Raw genomic sequence first — 16,175 nt, 5'->3', positions numbered from 1 at the left:
TCAACCTCGTCTTGGCTCTCGCAGGCACCACCATGGAGACAGCCGTACAGCGCAGGCGCAGCAACGCACTCCCTGCCGTGCGATGTGGCCCCCACAGGCCACCGTACAACCCGGAAATACTGGCCCCCAAATGCCCTTACTGAAGCTTACAGAGAGAGTACTGGTAAACAGGTTGCATAAGGAAGAAGTCGCTACCCATCTGTAAGGCGGCGCGTGGCATATTAGTTGTGACCTCCCGCGCTATGCATGCTGGGATTTGTAGTCTCGGGACACCTTGTTGACTTCTAGTCTCATCCTCTTGGGTCGCGCTGCAGGCTGGGACTGGTAGTTTCCATGGAGCCTGCCCTAATGAAGGTTGGGGTCTCTGCATGTGCCTCACAGGCTGCAGCGTGGGTGCGTGCGCGAGTAGCTCCCATTCTCACCCGGCCTGGAACTGGCGGGTCGGAGCGTCCAGCATGTCTTGACGGCGGCCCTTAAGAGCAGCCCTTACTAATCGCTGGCGGAATGCTCGATCTGTGCCCCTGCTCCGGGCTGATTGACTGCGGCTCCGAGACACGTGCTCTCTTTGCTCCGCTGGCTGGAGAGAGAGAGAGAGAGCTCACAGCCGGGGCCGGCCTCCTGTCCTGCACCCGCGTCAGTCCTCAGCTGACACACATACAGCCCCGGCCCAGCCTCGCCCTCTCCGACCCAATGGCCCAGCTCCAGGCTCGGTTCTTCACCGACAACCACAAGTGAGTCTGGGGTGGCCTAACTGCCGGGGGAACGATACTGGCACTGACATAGTCCTGAGCGGTCGCACACCATGTGCAGGCCACCACCGTGGGGGGTGGGTGGGAAGGAGAGCAGCTAGGAGAAGGGAAATTAAGGCTACTGCTACAGGGCCAAATCTTACTTGGGTGGGGAGGATAGATTTATTTGCTTCATCTTTCCTGGCAAACAGCATTTCCCAACAAAACTCCATAAACTCCTACAAGTTAATTGAAAATGTATCTGTAATCAGGATTTGCCCAGTGGCCCTCTTTTGCTTCCCCTGAAGTCAGGGTCAGCCTCTGAGATTTTAGGGGGAATAGGATCAGAGTCATAAACATTGGCAAATGTACAGTTGTAGGGTGGGGCTTTAGCAACTCTTTTAATATTCACTCATTTTCTGTACTTTCCCAGTGCCGCTGGCTTCTCTACGAGGTAGATTTTGCTTGGATCTTAGAGGTTAATTTGGAGATACTATAATGAACATTATGAGCTTCCCAAAGCTATTGTATTTGTGAATGGTAGAGAGTAGGTTTCAAAAAAGGTGAAAAAAAGTGTTCCTGGTTCTTGCTTGGCTACACACGAGTTGAACTTCAGAAAAATCTTACCAAAGGGAGCCTAAACTATACAGTATAATGAGATCAGGATGGGCAGGATTCTTGAAACAGCTGCAAATTAAGTATATGTCCATTCAAACTGCAAAGTGTTTAATCCCCTCACTTGCAAAAACAGCTGTATGACAGACTTTTAGATAATATGCTTATTTTGTACCGGTTGAGCTGTGAGTTTCAGCACATCTCTAAGTCAATTCCTATTTTCTTCCCTCTAGGTATATAGTAGATGATGTTCCATTCTCTATCCCAGCAGCCTCTGAAATTGCTGACCTCAGTAACATCATCAATAAATTGCTAGAAGCTAAACATGGTATGTATTTGGAAGGTGATTTACCTCTTTTAGAAAAAGGAGTACTTAAAAACAAAAAAAATCCCACATACTAAAGTATTTAGAATCTCTTCATAAATGTGTAAACTATAGGGGCTTAAAATACAAAGGTCCCACTCCTGCAAAGACCTATGAACATGAGTACCTTTTGTCTGGCTACCTTTTGTCTGGCTACATATTTAGATTGTGAGCTTTTCGGGGAAGGGACTGTTCCCGGCCCTCCATTCTATTTATACAGTACTTATCACACTGGAATCTTGATCGTCCTCTGTAGGCACCATTGCAATGCTAACAATAAGAATAATTTTGTCTAGATCATCCAACTAAAGTGAAAGAGAAAAATAAATAGAAACAAAATGTTAATCCAATTGACTGACTAAAACCTTGCAGAGTTATTTGAAACTCACCTGACTCTTTCCCTGGTGAGCAGTCAGGGGAGGCAAGTTCCAGAGGTTGGTACCTGGTCTTTGGTTAACCAACAACAGAGATGCTCCAGCAGACAGAAATGTAGGTATAAGTGGGTCTCAGCCCATGTAAAACTTTAAAAGTTGTTCTTAACTTCTCAAATTGCAACCAAAATTGAAGAGGTAGCACCTTAGAAGCCTGGAGTCCTGGCTCCAGGGATGCTACTAATAGAAACTTAGGTGCTGTTTTCTCCAAGACATCCTTTGGGTCAAGATCTGCCCTCACTTAAATCTGTGTAATCCCTTGTAGATCATGGGGTTGCACAGTTGTAACTGGGAGAAGAAGGGGCCCTTGAATTTATTTGAACTAAAATTAGTTTCATTCCCTAAAAATTGCTCTTTTTTCTGGATTGTATAAGTCTTGAAATTTAAACCTTGTTTCTTGTTTGTCTTAGAGGACCACAAACATGTGGAGTTTGATTTCCTTGTCAAGGGCCAGTTCTTGCGTATGTTGCTGGTCAAACACATGGAAGTGGAAAACATCTCAACTGTAAGTCGTACGCACTTTCTGTGGACCACACTGAAGGATGATGGGATTTAAAGATCCTGACCTAGACCATTTAATTAGATACAGATTTTAAGTTTGATCTGGTTTAAAGTTCTGATTAAGCAAGTTCTCCATATTGTGAATATTCCATGTATTTTTCTTCCTTAGCATTCCTTCATCTTTCTGATGAAGCCCAGATAATTTCCCTTATTTACCTCTGAAGACCCTGCATTATTATTTTGCCATGGAGGATTCACCAAGACTTGCTTTGGAGCCTGAAAGTGCTCCTAATGACTAGAGTTTTCTGTTGAGCAACCTGAGGCACTTCCTTCTCCTGTTGTCTGGTTTCATATGGTTCTGGAGGGAGACTGGTCCCATTTTAGTCACCATCAATGTACTTTTGTCTCCTGTTCTACTAGTCTGTAGCCAGTGGCACTATGTGGGTCAAATGTTCTGAAATAGTATAGACACTCCACTACTAAGCATGATAAGCATAGTGGGGAAAACCTAGAAAAGAAAAGGAACAACATGTATTACTGTGGAAATCATTTGCAGCTGCTTTTAAACACTGTATTAGTAGTAATTTGATAAGCCAATAGGTAGCATTGATCTGTAGTGATGTACTTGTACTTAAGGTATCGCTCATTCTCTAAGAGCCCAATCTTGCAAACACTTAAGCATGTGTGTGACTTTAATCATGTGAGTAGGCCCAATGACTTCACTAGGACTGCTCACCTAAGTAAAATTACACACATTCTTCAGTGTTTGCAGCATTGGGCCCTTAATTTTGAATCTTTGTGCTGGGCCCTGATGCATTGCTACCATCTGCCTTCTGTTCAGTTATGCATATGCTTGCCTGTCAAGGAGTTAGGGCAACCTGAATCCCCGTTTGCAGTAACAGCTCAATCTCTGAGGCAGAGTAGAGCGCACATAGTCGCGTGGAAGGTAGGGGACTCTGGCTTGTATAGTTGATATCTTTGTCTTTCCAATTGATACCACTGCTCAGAGTGGTTGGGAACTACTGTACTAGATCATTGTGACTGTTTATTTAAAAAGAAAAAGTACACTGACCAGCTTCTTGTCTTTTGAGAGTTTAGGAGGAAGTGGTGGAAATAGAATATGTGGAGAAGTACACTGCACCTCAACCCGAAGAATGCATGTTCCATGACGACTGGATCAGTTCTGTTGAAGCTACGGAAGAATGGTATCACAGACCCACTTAAGCCAGTCTTAAGTTTTCATCTTGGTTTCTCCCATTGTCTGTAGCTGATTCCATAGTTCTTTATTGGTACTTCTCTTTAACGTAGTTTTCTTCCCATTCCATATTTCTCTTTAAATGATTTTTCTACCTTTTAAATCAATTGTTTATATGCAGGCCATATGCTTGGGAAAGTAGCTGAAGTTTGAGCTCCTCCATGTTACCTTGACAGTAACTTTAACGCAAGTGGGAAGGTACCATGCATAGGAATATGAGATTTGCTCCTGGTATGAGTTAATATAGGGGTTCTCAAACTGGGGGTTGGGACCCCACAGGGGGTCGGGACCCCACAGGGGGTCGTGAGATTATTACAGCGGGGGTTGTGAGCTATCAGCCTCCATCCCAAACCCCGCTTTGCCTCCAGCATTTATAATGGTGTTAAATATATAAAAAAGTGTTAATATAAGGGGGATCAGAGGCTTGCTGTGTGAAAGGGGTCACCAGTACAAAAATCTGAGAACCCGTGAGTTAATATCATCAGTGCTACTCATCAGTTCTATCTCCCTGAATAAAACAATAACATTCTGCTGTCTTTTTACATTTATTTCTAATATTTCAACATTTAATACTTCAAATATTAATTCTAATTTATTACTATAGTTTCAAAACCCTTATTTGGAGTGCTTTAAAGAAACGTTGACCACACTACTTGTCTTTTCTACCGCAGTAGAACCTCAGAGTTACGACACCTCAGTAATGGAGGTTGTTCGTAACTCTGAAATGTTCGTAACTCTGAACAAAACATTATGATTGTTCTTTCAAAAGTTTACAACTGAACATTGACTTAATACAGCCCTGAAACTTTACTATGAAGAAGAAAAATGCTACCTTTTTTTTTAAGTAATTTACGTTTAATAGTACTGTAGTGTTTTTGCTTTTTTTCCCCACCATCTCTGCTGCAGCCTGACTGTGTACTTCCGGTTCCGAATGGAGTGTCTGGTTGACTGGTCAGTTCGTAACTCTGGTGTTCGTAACTCTGAGGTTCTGCTATAGATATTTCCAGAGCTGTTGTTCACTGTTGATTATACTGAGACTCCCCCATTTATTAATGGATTGAAAATACTAATATTCTCTAAGTTCCTCATTGAAAAGATCTCCCATGATGCACTATTGGCTTTAAAGAAGGTTTTAATATCTGTGTCCCCCTAGGATCTTGACAGGCTCTTATGATCAGACTTCTCGAATCTGGTCTTTAGAAGGAAAATCCATCATGACAATTGCTGGGCATACAGAAGTGGTGAAAGATGTGGCATGGGTGAAAAAAGGTCAGTACACCTTATACTGGCTGGGAGTGGGGCTAGAGCAATTTACTGAAAAACATACAGGTTCAATTGCCAACCTAAATATTACAGCTATCGTAAGCACCGCTTGTCATATATTAAAAATGAAAGAATTCAATAAAATCCTTCATAATACTTTTTAAACAAACTCCAGTATTTTCTAATAACTATTTACATATTCTGAGTTAATCTTCATTAGTATTTGTACATTTAAATTTGTGATATTTACATGACTCTCTTGATTTGTATTGGGTCACTGTGTAAATTTTTAAAATCTTAATCTTGCTTCCTTTAGAAAGCCTTCCTTAATTGGATTTGTATGTTGGCACTTCCTTCCTTCCTTAGATAGTTTGTCATGCCTGCTACTCAGTGCCTCTCTGGATCAGACTATCCTGCTGTGGGAGTGGAATGTAGAGAGGAACAAAATGAAAGCCCTTCACTGTTGTAGAGGACATGCTGGAAGTGTGGACTCTATAGCAGTTGACTGCACAAGAACTAAAGTGAGTTACTTGCAGAAGGAGGTCTGTGTTGAGCTAGTGAGTGTGGATTCTGTGTTGCTTGTTTGTTTAAAAGTCACATTTTTGTTCTCCGCATGAGAACTGGTCATATGTTAGGTTTATACAAATTGTATACACTTATGTATTAATTGGTGATAGCCTTGCATTTGTTCTAATGGAAATAATGTGCTGTATTGAAAAGATACATAAAACCGTTAATATTGCACAAAAAGCTGAAGTAATTTTGGTAGCATAGGCAACATTTTGAGCAGACAGATGACTTTCTATGGCTTATGTGAACTAGTTGGATTTTACATAATCTTTTTAATAAAGAGTTTCTGTTTATCTAGTTCTGCAGTGGATCTTGGGATAAGATGTTAAAGATCTGGTCTGCAGGTAAGATGAATATTTTATGAATACTTTGCCTGGGATTTTTGGCTCTAATTTATAGTTTTAAAACTTAATTATCTTCAATGACAAACTTCTGAATAGATTTTATTTTAAATGGGTATTATGTCTTCATTTTTCACTTTCAAAGATTTTATTTATGTATATAGTTATTCAGTTACACCAGAAACTCTTATTTTGAAGTGTTGCTGCTTTTATGCATTTTCCATTTCTGAGAATAAAATCTATGTTCCTGTTAGGATTTTTTTTCCCTTAAATATAGTTGCCTCTCAGAGTTGTTGGGAAATTAAGTAGTATCTATAAAATTCTATGAAGGTCCAGAGCCCTATATGAAAGCTATGGCAAACACTTAAAACGCATACATAACTTTACTATCATGAGTATGAGTGGTCCCATTGAAATCCCTGAGGCTATTCATGGTAGCAAAGTTAAGCATGCGCATAAACCTTTTTTATTCTTTGTCACTGTAGTGGTAAGTGGCCATCCCTCCCCATCAGTCTTGGGGTGGGGGGCTCACTATAGTGTGCCTATAAATGCAGTGCTCAATAGGGGAATTAGCAGTCTCAGGGGCTCTGGCCCTCTAGGCAGGGCAGAGCAACAAGCAGTCTCAGGCCATCCAGCCTCAGGTGAGGAGGCTGCCAACTCCAAGGGAGGGTTAGTAGCAGTGGGTAGGGAGGTCCAGGCCCACCCTACTCCACTGGGTCCTAGCCATGGGCCCTGGCTGGCAGAACCCTTCTCCACTGGATCAGCAGGGATACCACTGAAACACACGGACCTAGACTCTGGCAACCAAACCGGACTAACGTCTAGTGCCCCAGGGCTACTTCCTGCTACCCCTCTGTGGTTGTACCTCCATCTCCTAAGGTTCCTCCTTTCCCCAGTTTCAGTGGCAGTCCCAACACCCCTTCAGGGTCCTCAGCATTGTAGAGCTCTGGCTCGGCAGCAGGCCCAACTGAGCTTCAGGGCCTGCCTTTTAAACTTCCTGTCCTGCCCTTCTGCTTCTGGCGGGGGGCATGGCATGCCTGGATCCACCCACCGGGAGTGGTCAGTCAGTGGTGAGTGAGCCAGTCTCAGAGGGAGGCAACATCTTCTCACTATAGTCATTTATTATGGTGAAACAGTAACTGCACCAAGATTGTGTTAGACAGTTCAGTTTTAACAATTTAACTTCTGTTTTTTCTGCAATAATTGACACTGTGTTACTTAAAACAGATTAAAGCCCCCAATCTGCATTGACATAATGCGGCAGACCTCTGCTCAGATGTAATTACAAGGTCATGACATAAACTTAAACACTTAGATTTCAGGTATAGTTGCCAACTGTCTTTTTTCCAAATACTATCTACAGATTTTAGCGTTCAATAGGCTCGTACAGTTTGTAGTTTTTAATATGGATACTAAGAAGTTGTGGACTCTTTTCCTAATCTTCTTTCATAGACATTGTGATTTGAGGGAAAATAAATTGACTAAACTGATCCTGACCTGGTGACATAAAATAACCATACAGTGCTTTGCTAGCCAGTTGGATGCCTCCTTTCAAAATGCCCATTTATGTTTATATATAAATAAATGTGTAAATTTAAAATATAGAGTGACTGTATACAGAATATAGAATGGATTTATTGTGTTTTTTTCCATGAAGGAAGGTTGGTCTTGTAGATGAGGAATTAATCTGGGACTAGAAGATCTGAGTTAATTTCTTTGTGCCTAAATTCCTCAGCTGTAAAATGGGAATAATAATACTGATCTGATTGACAAGAGTGTTGAGGATTAAATGTATGTTTGGCAGGCAATTGGATACTGTGGTGATGGGGGGCCCATATAAGTACTTAGCAGGGAATACATTCCAAACACTTCTAAATCAAGCTTGACTTTCTTTCCATCATAGTGCCTACAGATGAAGAGGATGAAATAGAGGAAACAGCAAACAGACCAAGGAAGAAGCAGAAAATTGAACAGCTTGGACTAACCAGGGTAAGAAGTGGTCAGGATTTATGTAGAACCTCAGCTGAAAAGCACTGAAATGGAAAATATTTTCCCTTTTTGATAAATGTGTGTAGGGGGAAATTTCTGATGAAATATCTGAAAATTAATCGACATACAAACATTTGTTTGGTGAAATAATGTTTTTTCTACCAAACAATATTTTATTTTATTTAATTTCTAGACTCCCATTGCAACTCTTTCTGGCCATACTGAAGCCATCTCCTCTGTGCTATGGTCAGACGCTGAAGAAATTTGTAGTGCATCATGGGATCACACAATTAAAATATGGGATGTGGAAACAGGAGGTCTCAAATCAACTTTGGTGAGATTTCTTTATATGTTATATTAAAACTTTTCACCACATTCCTCACTCGTGTAACTCCAGTTCAGTTTGAATTTAGAATTTGTACAAGAGTAGCTCCTACCTTATGACTTCTTTTCTTATGCAGACTGGAAACAAAGTGTTTAATTCTATCTCCTACTCCCCACTGTGTCGACTTCTAGCATCTGGGAGTACTGACAGACACATTAGATTATGGGATCCCCGCACTAAAGGTGAGCAAAAGTGAATGTGTGGGTAACACAAATGACTTTTTTCAAATTCATAATGTGTGTTGAGAGAAGGGAGTACATCTTAACACATTTCATGAGATGCGCACACAAACTTTGGTATTTATCTGTAACAGTGTTTCCTAACTGGGGAGCTAGACCATTTTATCCAAAAATTAACAGGAACAGTGCGGACAGGGAAAGCAGTATGAACCCAGATTCTTTCCACATTCCATTGCAAAAATGCTCCCATGACTGTGTAAAGTGATGAGAAGCTACCCTCATTCCCTCCCTGCTCTCTGGGTGAGCCTTGTTTCAGCTGACCACAGCAGTAGCTAATTTAATTGGCTGTTCTAAGTACTATTGCTTTTGAGGCATGACTTTTTCATTCTTAATAACTTTCATTCCTTAGTTAGTAATTTGGAAAACAAATCAAATTCTTCTCTTTTAAAGACATTTCTTTTTTAGTAAATTTTGAAAGATGCCCTGCTAACAGCCTTGAAATCTAAAGCCACTATTTATCAGTGGGTTAAATGCCACTGTTTTGCCAGGGTGCCTAAACCCTGAATAGGGGAGACCATCCGTAGAAGTGAAAAAATAGCTGATTACATGTCTGATCAATCTTTGGGCTCCTTACAAATCTGACATGGCTGCCAATCATTGCAGTTCATAATCTAGACTGAGACCACCACATATCATAAACCAGACAGTAATGTCGTCTTAGCCGCTACAAACCAGGGCAGATTTGAACCAATAATCTAGAGATAAAAGGCTCCATATCCCATTACTGAGCGCTAGAGCTATTCAGTTATCTTCATCAAAGAAACTCTTTCAACAGTGGAAAATGTGCCTCTTTGGTAACAATAAGGTGGTTAGATTTTTTTCCTTTCTACAGGAGCTTGTGTGCGTGCGTGCGCGCGTGTGTTTTAACCTCTCATGCTGTTTGAAGCAATCTTATGACATGGTGAGCAGGAAGAACTACCCGGTCCCCACATATGTTAATCTTCACTGCTTCTCATACACTGGTGGATTTTATAAATATCTTTAAACTGACCTGTATACATTTCTGTAAATTGGGGTGGTGGGTTTTTATTTTCTCTGTCCCAGATGGTTCCTTGGTACTCCTCTCTTTGACCTCTCACAGTGGCTGGGTGACGTCTGTGAAGTGGTCCCCCACACATGAGCAACAGCTAATCTCAGGTTCTCTAGACAACATTGTCAAGATTTGGGACACAAGGAGGTAAGTGCCATTCTTTAATATTCACAGGTAGCACTTAGAGTTTCATATAGCCTAGTAACACAGCAAAAGCATATGGGGAAGTTAAATGGAGACTCCAGCTAAATTTCTGAAATCCCTATGTAGATTAGAGACACCTAATAGAAGAGTGAGAAATGCACTTGCCTTTTGCCAGCAACTCTGTGGCTTGACATTGAAATCAATTGGATTGACCTTCCCGCCCAGGATTTCTGTGGCAATACTGCATTGAGTGAGACGACATGGAAAGAGGTTTCATTAGTAATCTTGCTAGTGGGTTAATTTAAAAAAAAAAAAAAAATCTTAGTTGTGCTAGCAGGATTTTTAGGAGTATCTGTCTTCCAGAAGGAGCCTAATGTGTGTAGTTTTATTTGCTCCCCATTGTGGACATTTCATAACACGCAGCTGCAAGGAAAGTAGTAGTTTGTGTCTAAAACAGATACTTTCAAAAGCAAGAGGTCTAGGTCATTGGTTCTCAACCAGGGGTACATGTACCACTGGGGATACGCAGAAGTCTTCCAGAAGATACATCAACTTATCTAGATAGCTGCCTAGTTTTACTACAGGCTACATAAAAAGCATTAGCAATGTCAGAACAAACTAAAATTTCATACAGACAATGGCTTGTTTATACTGCTTCATATACTATACACTGAAATGTAAGTAAAATATATATATTCCAATCAATTTCTTTTATAATTTTATGATAAAAATGAGAAAGTAAGAAGTTTTTCTTTTATAGTGTGCTGTGACACTTGTATTTTTATGTCTGATTTTGTTTGCAAGTAGTTTAAGTGAGGTGAAACATGAGGGTATCCAAAACAAATCAGACTTCCTGAAAGGGTTACACTAGTCTGGAAAGGTTGAGAGCCACTGATCCAAGTCAAACAACATCTGACTTGAAAGGGGTAATGGTAGAGGAGACCAATTGGTCTAGGGTTTGATTGCATAATCAAGGCTTTTATAATAAGCTGTGTACCTAGTAATCTCATTAAACAAGATGCAGGCAGGTGAAAAACTATTTTTGATTTTTTCTTATGCTGAACATTGCGGGAGTAGACATCAAAACTCATGTGAGCTTCTTGGGGAGGTGTCTTGGACTTCATAGACTTGTGGATATCTGACGTTTGTGTTACCATGCACACCTTCACAACAATAGGTCCCACAAGACTTCTCAAACACAAAAATTGTGCCCTACTCACCAGTAGCCATCTGGAATAGTCAGTTGCCACAGAGGAGTCACCATTCTTTTCCACACTGAACGGAGCTTTCATCCTGTTGTGTTGGTGCTGCAGTGTTAAAGCTAGCTCACCACAGAAGTATAGTGAATTGTTTCCTCCATTCTGAGTTATGCACCTGTTGTTCCTGATGCCACACTTTGAACAACTTTCTCTCACCAGTCCATGGCGCTCCCTGAGTGAATTGCATTCCCTGAGTGAATATAATCCTCAGATACTGCATAAAAGCTAGCTACTCCAGGGGCACCAAAGATTTTGTCAGTAGCTATTGGACTCTGATTTTGTTGCTCTGGAGGTGATCTCAGAACATTCTCCATGGCCTTGCCTCAGATGCTTTGCAACTGCTCTTCAATAGCCTCATCAGAATCCTTTCTTATCGAGTAAGAAACGAGAGCTAAGTCTTCATCTCTAGTTTCCATTTTGTGAAAAGGAGTAGGAAATGGCACTGTTACCCAAGCTTTTGGGAGCTTGACCTTTTATTCCACAATTCCTCTGGGCTCCCTGAAAGCCCTTCAAAATTTCCAACAAGGCACTGCTCCAGAGTATACCCAAAAGGCAGTGCAATTTTCTAATGGTGTAATATAGTCCAAGGGTACATGTGGGACAAAAGAGCATGTCTTGTGTAGACATCCTGCACCACTGATGCTATCTGACGGGTCTAGTTATCAGTGATCCACTTACCTAGTATAGACACAATCGTATAGAAATACATGCTAGAATCAGGAACAGCTGTTTGAATTCAGTGGTTGGGAAGACCAGCAAATAGCTTAATTTTCTCCCCCAAGAAATATAGTGGTAGAAGTATGGTTTTTAAATGTTACAAGATTATAGTGTGCTCAAACCCAGAATTTCTAGGAGCAAAAACTTTATATAATTTTACCTAATTTATGACTCTAAATGTCTGTCTTATCAGTTGCAAGGCTCCTCTCTATGATTTGGCTGCTCATGAAGACAAGGTTTTGTGTGTGGAATGGACAGAAGCCGGGGTAAGAACTTCAGGAACAGGATTGTATTCCTTAAATGTGTGTGTTTTGGATGGGAAAGGGGCTGATAATGGTATGATTGATGTGTAATTCTTAACTAGAGAACAATGAACTTTTTACTATTGGATATCTCCTATTGGTATGTGTGTGTGGATCGTATTCTCCCTTTTGCTTATATGTCATGGAGGAGACTCGAAGGCCTTAATTGTAGAGTGATGGGTTAGGGTGGACTCTCTATAAGGGAAAAGTGGTTATTTGGTATCATTATCAGATGGCCACCCCGCTCCCATCCATTATATGAAAGCTCTGCACCATAGCATTAGGGGGACAAAATCAAGGAAGGGTGGAAGTCAGAACAGCCACTCAAGGTGGCATGTTTCTTTCTCTGGACATGGGAACTTATGATGAAAATTACTCCTGTGCTTCTCTAAGCAGCATTTTCTCCTCTGTGGCATTAGACTACAGAGGTAGCATGCACAGGCAGCTGGACCTGGTAAAAGAAAGGTGTGCTGCCACTTTTTTATGGCATGGGCAGGAGTATGATGTTTACCTTGGGGCCCAGCTGCATGCATCTAAGCACAGCATAGGTTTTGGAGACCCCAACTCCACAGTCCCAGGGGCCCTACCTCTTAGAGTAAGATGTGGCAGAGCAGTGAAAGCCTTACACATTTTCACGTACCTTTCCCTAATCGGTTTTAATAGGAGGGTAAGAAATAAGCCTGTATTATTTCTGAATTTGAACCAATTAAAACAGGCTACGGGGTTCATATCACCATTGTTTGTTAACTCCTGACATTTAGCTCTTCAGAGGAAAAACAGAATCAGACTGATGAGGAATAATTTTAAATATTTATTCAGCTCATAGGCATTGACCAGGGACAAAAATTGTGTGGATATTTACTTGGTTTGACAATGGGCACAACTTATTTTTCCCCATTACAGTTGCTGTTGAGTGGAGGGGCAGACAACAAGCTGTACTCCTATAGATATTCAGCAACAACCTCTGATGTTGGAGCATGAAAATGAATGGCAAGAAGTAGCCCTAACCTGTTGGAAGTTTCTAGATAACCTACAGTCCAGCATCTGAAGAAAGCTGCCTCCTAGAAAAACTGTCTGTCTGCTTCTATTTTGTAGCGGAGAGCAGCCATTTCTGGTTTTTGTATTATAACAACATGTATATGTATTTATAACAGAAAGACAGAACCACCAAGGAACCTCACCCTTATCTGGTCTGATATTGAAGTCAAATGTTTGTCCCCTTTTCTCTCATAAGGACTATATAAAGAACATTGGAGTTTATTAAAAGTAAAGTGTCACTGAGATTGCTAGACAAATTACTTATTAGACTAAATTATTTTGTATTCACATTCTATTTTTTATAAAGGTTTATAAAGGTTTTATCTAAAGTTTAGTATATTATGGTCTGAGCTCAAGTAGGTGCTTGAGTTCCACAATTTCCAGTTGCTTCAGTGGGGGCTGGAGGTGCTTATTGGCTCAAGATTCACCCCCGAACAATGTCTGATCCTGCTTTCACTGAAATAAATGGAATTAGGATAAGGTCCTTAATAGGGTTGTGATGCAAATTAGGTCACCCTTATAGTTTCAATGTGATCTCTGTTGATTTTATTGGCAAATGGAATATTTTGATTCCTGTCATTCATAAGTTAAGGTGGTGTAAATGTATATTTAAAAAAAAAATACTGGCTGATACTGGAAAAAAAATACTCAGTTCATTCGCCAGATTAACATACTATACAGTAATACATTAATGAAATAACCCACGGCTAGGGAAACCCTTATTGTGCCCAGTCCAAACTGAAGCTCTAAGTACCAGTTGGCAAAAAGACTGCAGACAAAGCAATGTTTTATCAGATCAATTTATTGTAACTGTCTGTTCTTAGCTAGATGCCCCAAGGAGTTGTGTATATGATTTTTTTCTTCTTACCCTCCCCCACATGAAATTAGTATATCATCTTAATCTGGTGTTCTCTGAGTAATACTTCCTATAAAATAATAAGGGTTCAACACGTGTGCGAGTTGGCTGAGAATCTCAGCACTAGAACACATTCTTCTGTAACAAAGAGCAAGTTAAGTGCTCAAATCTCTCTCTCTTGGTATATTTTCACATCAGCAAATAACTTGCATTGGGGAATTTTCTTTTCAATTTAGTAGAAGCAATCTGTGCCTTTAGCTGGGTTGAGGATATGGCATTTAATGCACAATCAGCTTTATTTTAGAGAATGTAGATCAACAATTCACCTGTTTTCTGGGTTTCTGGGGGGAGGAAAATACAAAAATTTCACAAGGCTTCAATCTTGCAACGAACTAGTTAGACATTCATGTGGACTCGCTTCCTCCCCTGGTGGTACTGCTTTCATTACACGCTCTAGTGGAAGAGCTCTGCCCCATTAAATAGTATACAAATAGTTTTGGGTATCAAAGGAACTAATCATTCCTAAACTACACATTCTTGTTATAAACCCAACCCCAAACATTTAAAGCCTGAGAGTTTTTGCATTTTTTAAAAATGATATAGGTCTTGGTTTTCAATAAGATTAATATTTTTACAACTTAGTTAAGTCACAGGCTAAGAATAGAGGTCCCCATATCATTCTTCATTGTGGAGTGCAAAAATCTGACTTTGCCTGTGGTGCAGGTGGTACCCATGTAAAGAAAGACTTTAGATTTGTTCCAAGATTCTCTGACAGCAATTAAAGACATTAAAGTAATTGAAGCAAAAACCATTTATGAATTATTGAAAGGGGATAGAATTTAGCTCTGTGGGTTTAAATTATTTTTTTTAAAGAATGTAAAAATGTGGTATTTTTGTGCTTAGACATGTAATACTTTAGCAAAACTGATTTAAGAGGGGGTCTTGACTGAATAAAGACTGACAGAGTGGCCTTTTAGTTGATGGAGGGGGTTCAGAGATCAGTTTGCTCTCCTTATCCTTTTAGAGTATCCCAAAGGCCATTTTTAGGTTTGTAATTTACATTCTTGCCTAGTCTTTATAAAAGTAACTGAGGGAAAAATTCTATTTTCTGATTTATTTTTTAACTTGGAAGAGAAAAAAAAAGGTCCATGGTTTCAATGTATAGTGACAAGGACATCTAAATGTGCAGTCTGATATGAATGATTAGAAGTAAATAATGTTCCAAAGGTTAAAATACACATTTTAATTGTAAAGAAAAAAAAATCTCATGAACACAATCATTTGAGCTGTTACTGTGTTTTAATCAAAGATACTGCTGCTTAGCTGTGTTCTCCACCAGCAGCCAATTAAAAAAATGGATACATCAGTCAGTGAGTATTATTTCTCTGAATTACCAGCGTGTGGATGACCTATAGTTCTAGTTTCCACTTATTTTTGTAGCTTTGACAGACAAAATAATAAGTACAGGTTATACACATGGGTTCTTTTAAGCTTAATGGATGCACATAAATAGTCTTGCCTTCCTCTCCCCCTCCCCCCCATCCCCTGAGACAACTCATTTTAACACTCAGTCTCATAGGCCTGGGCACCTTTCTAATTGTTTCTGCTGTTGAATTTCCCCTTTAATACCAGAACTCAGAGTGAGCTGCTGATATACCGCTTTTGTATCCTTTTCTAGTTATCCCTGTTGCCAAACTTGTCCTCTGTTCTGAACACGGTATGAGGCTATTGTAAATGCATCTTCAGAATTCTGCTCTGCCTACACATTTGCCCTGGGAGAAGGTATCAATGCTGATGTTTAAAGAAACAAACTAAAAGAAATCCAACATCAGTACTGGTAGAACCTTACCCATAATTGCAAGCTCTGCATTCTTCCAGCATAAGAGAATTGTGACGTGTTTCAGGCAATGAGTCAAAATCTTGTGTCTGCTACAGTTGTATCACTGGAGTGATTAGCTGAAGTTTTAAGTAATTATCAAATAGTGTAAATCAAAAAAGGCCCACTTGAAATGACAGTATTATGATCCATTGTGTTTAGTGTAAGTGGTCATCTTTGGATTACGCATGGGTTGTAGTTCAAAAGGTTCAGGGTTGGTTTTTTTAATTTAGAAAAGCACTATAACTTGCCCAAGGTTATAAAATGATACT

At 40.1% G+C, this 16,175-nt stretch overlaps 2 protein-coding genes across 4 annotated transcripts in view; one reads left to right on the top strand and one right to left on the bottom strand.

Moving 5' to 3' along the window:
- CARF (calcium responsive transcription factor) overlaps positions 1 to 192 on the bottom strand; it is a 52,785-nt gene extending 52,593 nt beyond the window's left edge. The window contains exon 1 of one of the 3 annotated variants that reach the window (XM_038422114.2): positions 6 to 192. The gene's annotated coding sequence lies outside the window, so the exon portion shown is untranslated. The remainder of the gene's footprint in view (positions 1 to 5) is intronic. The other 2 variants (XM_043505608.1, XM_043505607.1) reach the window with 2 other exon arrangements.
- WDR12 (WD repeat domain 12) lies at positions 171 to 15,393 on the top strand. Its single transcript, XM_038422118.2, has 13 exons — positions 171 to 731; positions 1,577 to 1,671; positions 2,549 to 2,643; positions 3,738 to 3,844; positions 5,048 to 5,163; positions 5,524 to 5,678; positions 6,026 to 6,071; positions 7,972 to 8,057; positions 8,251 to 8,391; positions 8,519 to 8,624; positions 9,726 to 9,858; positions 12,025 to 12,097; positions 13,037 to 15,393. The coding sequence occupies exons 1-13, from the start codon at positions 505 to 507 to the stop codon at positions 13,112 to 13,114; spliced, it is 1,458 nt and encodes a 485-aa protein (XP_038278046.1). The 5' UTR covers positions 171 to 504; the 3' UTR covers positions 13,115 to 15,393.
- Positions 15,394 to 16,175: the final 782 nt, after the last annotated feature.

This window comes from Dermochelys coriacea, chromosome 11 (assembly GCF_009764565.3).
Source record: "Dermochelys coriacea isolate rDerCor1 chromosome 11, rDerCor1.pri.v4, whole genome shotgun sequence".
Lineage (NCBI taxonomy): Eukaryota > Metazoa > Chordata > Testudines > Dermochelyidae > Dermochelys > Dermochelys coriacea.
The sequence above is the reverse complement of the archived record's forward strand: the minus strand, read 5'-3'. Positions and strand labels throughout refer to the sequence as shown.